Source organism: Osmerus eperlanus, chromosome 14 (assembly GCF_963692335.1).
Source record: "Osmerus eperlanus chromosome 14, fOsmEpe2.1, whole genome shotgun sequence".
Classification (NCBI taxonomy): Eukaryota; Metazoa; Chordata; class Actinopteri; order Osmeriformes; family Osmeridae; genus Osmerus; species Osmerus eperlanus.
Window position 1 is genome coordinate 9,905,079 of NC_085031.1, and position 6,333 is coordinate 9,911,411.

A 6,333-nucleotide genomic window follows, 5' to 3' on the forward strand; every position below is an offset into this window, starting at 1 on the left:
CCCCCACCCACTTGTGAGGGAGACTCGCTACACCCCAGTTCCACCCTGACGGATAGGGTCTGGCTGCAGTCCTAACCTACGGACTAGTCCATAACACGACCTCAGGACACGACCCTCAGGGACACGACCTCAGGGACACGACCCTCAGGGACACGACCCTCAGGGACACAACCTCAGGGACACGACCCTCAGGGACACAACCTCAGGGACACGACCTCAGGGACACAACCTCAGGGACACGACCTCAGAGACACAACCTCAGGGACACGACCTCAGGGACACGACCTCAGGGACACGACCTCAGGGACACGACCTCAGGACACGACCTCAGAGACACGACCTCAGGGACACGACCTCAGGGACACGACCTCAGGGACACGACCTCAGGGACACGACCTCAGGGACACGACCTCAGGGACACGACCTCAGGGACATGTCTCGTTTCTTCCTCCAGTCCACGTCTCCTCCTGCCACCCCCAAATCTCTCAGGAGGTCCTCCCTGCTCCCAGTGACGGTGGCAGTAGAAGTCAAGTCATCACAGGCTCATACCAGACTGATAGGAATTGGATAGGTGAGAAGAGAAGAGAATAGAATGTTAGAAAATAAAAATAATAGAATACAATGGAATTGATTGAAATGGAATATAAATAGAATAGTTTCTGTGTGTGTAGGGGTGGGCGATATGGCCAAAATCTTCTATCACAGTATGAGTAATTTTATATCACAGTTACGGTATATATCACGGTATAGTAATTGTTCTGTAAATTCAATTAAAAAATGGTACAAAATAACCATACTTCATCATCACACTCGATTATTTATTACAAACAAAAACAACTGCCTCACATGAGACAACACTTGAGTTAAAAACAAAAGACTCAAAAAAGTTACGAGTACGAGCGTTCCGATTGGCTGATGCGCAGTCATGCCATCCACGTGGTGACCTACTCACAGCTCAATACGGATCCGTAATGCCCTCCGACGAAAATTTCAAAATGAGCGAAAGCGATAAGTCTTGAGTTTTACTATCCATATCTAACTTCGGTTTCAGCGTATCAACCTCGTTAAAGCTCGGTCGATATGTTAAAGCCTCAGTTTGATATTTCCCGGCATGACCTCACTCTCAGTTAGTAAGTAGTTAGCCTTCACTAGTCATCCTAGATCAAGAATGCTAGCAACACCACCAGTGTAATTTTACAACAATAATTTTACAGCACGAGACATAAAAATTGAACAACAAATCGAATTGGTTACCTGCAGAATGGGTCATCAAATATATAATTAATTAGCATTGGCATGAATGTAGTCCGCTTAGACAAAATACACTCCACATCGAAAATTCCGTCAGACCAACGCAAATGTGCTTCAAGGTCAAACGAAAATAGCAAATCAAATAAAAGTTAAACTACAATTCTAAATATCGCAAGAATGCTATTTATATGATGGCTTACATACAATACAACAACCAGACATTTAATTGACACGTGTAATACAAAAATATAGTATAAAAGTATACCGCGGTTGAAACAGTATAGCCAAATCTCTCCCAGTAGACACATTTCTCCCCTTGCACGGTATATACCGTCATACCGCCCAGCCCTAGTGCTGTGGCACGTTGCTTTGCACTGCCACCTCACTGCTTCATGGTCTTGTGTCACGACTGCAACATGAATAGATGTTTCTTCTTTCTTCTTCTTAGACTGGAGTAGAATACATAAGAATGGAAAGGGACACTTGCTACTGTGGCTACTGTTTACAACCCCATCTCAGGAGAGAAAGACTATACACTGTACGGGAACACAGAGTACACAGTACTCTGGACCCAGTTACTCCACACACACACACACACACACACACACAAGCTCGTACGCATATTCCCCAAAAACAAGCACACTTGAAAACACAAATCAATTATTTGATCGGTTTTGAATTTCTGTGCTGTTTTAGAACTGCTCTCTCCCTCACTCTCTCCATCCCGCATTCTCTCCATCCCTCCCTCTCTTTTCTCACTCCGCACTGAGGTCAAAGAGAAGATTGTATCGGCATGTGGTGCGGCTGTGAGGCTTAGAACAGTATTTGATTCAGCCTGAGAAGCCAGGATCGATTTCGGCCTTGTCTGGCTAGCCATATACAGTAACTGTAGGGGGTAGTCTCTTTCTCTCTATCGCTTCTCTCTCTCTCTCTCTCTCTCTCTCTCTCTCTCTCTCTCTCTCTCTCTCTCTCTCTCTCTCTCTCTCTCTCTCTCTCTCTCTCTCCTCTCTGTCTCTTTTCTCTCTCTCTCTCTCTCTCTCTCTCTCTCTCTCTCTCTCTCTCTCTCTCTCTCTCTCTCTCTCTCTGTCTCTCCTCTCTGTCTCTTCTCTCTCTCTCTCTCTCTCTCTCTCTCTCTCTCTCTCTCTCTCTCTCTATCTGTCTTCCTCTGTCTTTCTGTCTGTTATTCTCAATATCTCTCTCCCACTCCCCTCATCTCTCTCTCTGTACCTCTGTATATAGACAGGCTTTCATGTTGCTCTGCTCAAACTGTGTTGCCTTCACCCTGTCACCCCTTCTGTGAGGAATGACAGCATACATGTGCAGGGCAACACACACACCACACATACACACACAGAGCTGACTGTGGCTAGAGGCAGCAGGGCTTTTACCGCCCCCTTTCCATACACACATACCTTGCCAAAGTTGGCTCCGCCCCTCAATATGTGCATCTGTGATAAGACCAGGACCTCCATTTTAGTTTCACACGTCGAGCCCCCCCCCCCCCCCCCACACACACACTCCCCTCCATCCTCCTCCTTTCGGAGAGAGAGGACAGTTGGCTGAATCCCCCCCCCCCCCCCACACACTCCCCTCCATCCTCCTCCTTTCGGAGAGAGAGGACAGTTGGCTGAATACCGGATCATTGGGTCCGGCTTGTGAAACCACACACGGTATCATACGAGTCCTTCTGCAAAATATGTTGTCATCCATTCTAATGTTCTCTCCTCTCTTCCTCCTCCTCCTCCTCCTCCCCCTCTTCTCTCGTGGTCCCGTCTCACGGCTGTCCTCTCCTGATGACCTTGGGCTGGATTCCCCCACCAAAGGTAAGTCAAACCTTGTTACGTGTTTCAGAGACAAACTCCTCCACAGCCTCAGTGCATCCATAACATGCGGGCGGAGACAAGCTGTCCCTCCACACACACACACACACACACACACTTCATAGAGGACAACACCCTCCCTGTGATGTCGCCCGGGCCACAAGGCGTGGGCGGCCAAGGCATGACCAAAAACCCATCTTCGTCGGCAAAGAGAATCAGCCTTCTGCAAAAGGCCATGGAGAAGGATAGAGAGAGCGAAAGAGAAAGAGCGAGAGATATAAACGGACAGAGGGAGGGAGGTTGTATCCCACTCCCATCTGGCCTTCTATCAACATCTCTAGAGTGTGTGAGGCTCAGCATGACCCTGGATCACCCTGTCAGCACACCACCAGAGCCACCACCACTGTTAATGGCCTTGGTAATCGACATGTGATACAGGGGTTGAAGTGGTCGATGGTGGTAGGGGATTGATCGACTTGAACTGGCTCTGGGTACTCGGGCGAGCTGGGGATATGGGACCAGAACTGGGGAACCAGAACAGTATTGATTGGTCACAGGGCTGTGGGTCTTAAACAGCTCTAGGTCAGTAGTGTTAGTGTCCCCTCTACTAAGACACTGTATGCTAGGTCTTGGCCACCATTAGGTCCCTTCATAGCTGTTTCCTGTTTCCTCTGTCACTCCCTCCCTGTGCATGTATTGGCACAATGATTTCCCTTAAAAGTCTGAAATGATGACAAGACCACGTGTTTCTCCTCCCCTGCGTCTTTTTGAACTTAGTAGTTCTGTTCAAACTTTTAAGCGCAAGGCAATCTCAGGCAACTAAGCTGGCGTGTGTGTGTGTATGTGTGTGTGTATTAATGATCACAGACAGACGGCAGTGCTTTGTGTCTCCACAGTTTTTAAGTGGTGGTGTTGGATTGAAGCACATCGACACACTAGCGATCTGTCAGAAGGGCCCTGATACTGACACAGGCTTGCACACACACACACACACACACACACACACACACACACACACACACACACACATGCAGTGAAACAGACAGATACAGATATGCTGAGACACAGAGAAACACAGGGAAAAAGGGAGGAGAGGCAGAGATGGAACGAGAGAGGTTCAAGGACGATGAGTTGAGCGCTGATTGATCTGGTGGGAGATGTGTCTCCTACCCTAGGGGCCCTCCAGCTCCCTCCAGCTCTCCCCTGACAGGCCCCAAAAGCCACCCCCCCCTCCCTCCCCCCGCCTACAGCACCCCCCCCCCCCACCCCCGCCTCCTCTTCCAGCCAGCCAAGAGACAGCCCCATTACAGCCCCATAGATCCTGTTGAGGCAGGGTGATGGAGGGCCCTGTCTGCCTCGCCTCTCCTCCTTGGAGAGAAAGCGTGTGAGAAAGATAGGGAGGGAGAGCGAAAGAGGTAGAAAGAGAGCGAGAGAGGTAGAAAGGGGGGGGGGGGAGGTTAGCCAGACAGAGATGGGGGGTGTGGGAGGTAACAAGTGCACAGTCTGTTCTTAGCCTAGACTCAGGCCAAAATCAAATAAGAACTTGGCGTGGTGAAGATCTGATCCATTTTAGCCTGAAGTAGCCTACGATTTCAGCCGGAACACTTGACGTTCCGTGGCCATCAAGGTGTGATTAAATACAGCTGTGGTAACCAGCCATGAAACTGACTTGAAACTGCAAGTCTAAACTGGGATATTGAAGCGGATGCTTTGTGCATAGTCAGACACGGGTTCCCTGAAACACATAAAATAAACTGATGGAGAGAGAGGGGAGGGGATGTGGAGAGAAGGAGTGGAAGAGAGTGACATGATGGGTAACTCATTTAGTTCCCTCTCTCCCCAAATGGATGTTCTCCTTGTGCCCTTCACGGGACATAGGTCTCCAAATTCACACACACACGCACACACACACATACACACACAGGACATACACACACACAGCAGAGGGGAGTTAATGGGCGAGATGAATGTGCGTGTTACTCAGGGTACAGAGTTAAGAGTGGAATGATCTGGAAAGAAAGACAGGAGCAGGGAGGAGATGAGGAGGCAGTAGAGAGAGTGAAAGAGAAGGGGGGTTTGAGAGAGAGATAGAGAGGGGGAGGTGCTCCTTGTTCAGAGAGCAGAGGGTGGGGGTTCAGAGGGCTGGCCCTGGCTCCTCTCCAGCCTGGTTGATGGCCCTTCCCCTGGGGAGGGAACCGCCAGGTCTGCAGTCACCTGGCCCACACCATAGACAACACTGCCATGTCTAATAAGGCTGGCAGGGCTACACACACGCGCCTACTTACTCAGTCACACGCACACAAACTTTCGCACACGCACACACTCTCAAGCTTGGCAAGATCTGATGGCGAGGGCCCCCTCCGCACCGTAACCCAGGCAACAGGCTCCTCTCGCTAGGCCGCCTCTCTACCACACGACAGTGTTTACAGAGTGAGTGTCAGCACCAGCTAGCTCAAGCAGACAGACGTCAGCCCCTGAACCCCCCCCCCCCCTCGCTCCTCCCCCCACAGGAGCGCCGCTCTGCCCCTCTGCTGCGGATGCTCTGCCGGGGCTAGTACCCCTGGAAGCAGAGCCTGGCCCCAATCGAGGGCTGCTCATACAGTCAAAAGCCTCTCAGAATCAGGAGGTCCTTTGCCACCATACCTTGTAGTGAGGAGGGGCCGGGAAACGACCCCCCCTGTATGGTTCTCCAGCACCCCCGGCCCCAAATTGCCACTGTTTGCCATCGGCTTGTGTTCAAGAGCGCCGTTGTTAAGCAACAGCTCGGCAGGATAAGAAGGCCAGTTTTTCATACAGGGTAGCAGAGATGCATGTTTACCCTCAGTGCTCTCATTGGGCCTCTTCTCCCCATGGCAACGGGGCTTTGTGCCAAGAGGTGATTATGGTACAGCTCCCTACACATTGCCTCCCTTTCCGTCTCTTTGTACTTCACTCTCCACGTCTCTCTCTATATTTCTACTGGCCCCATCCCTCTTTCTCCCCCTTTCGCTCTCACACTCTCTCTGTCTTTCTCTACCTGTCTACTTCTACCTTTGTCTTTTCTTTGGCTGTCTACTTCCCACTCTCCATCTCCCTCCCTCTTTCTCTCTCTACCTTTCTACTTTCCTTTCTCTCTCCCTCTTTCTCCCTCTCTGCTTTCCTCTCTCCTTCTCTCCACATACTCATGTGGATCTGAGTTTCACCTTTCTGCCAACCAGAGATGAAACTCCCTGTGCACTGCATGCTAACGCTACTACTGTATTTTTCCGGAAATAAAACCGCG

General features: G+C 50.3%; 1 protein-coding gene across 1 annotated transcript in view; it reads left to right on the forward strand.

Annotated features, from left to right (window-relative positions):
- Positions 1-571, forward strand: part of LOC134033889 (catenin alpha-2-like) — a 119,351-nt gene extending 118,780 nt beyond the window's left edge. Inside the window, exon 7 of the mRNA XM_062478174.1 lies at positions 134-571. Coding sequence (XP_062334158.1) covers positions 134-571 — 438 coding nt within the window. The remainder of the gene's footprint in view (positions 1-133) is intronic.
- The last annotated feature ends 5,762 nt before the right edge of the window (positions 572-6,333 follow it).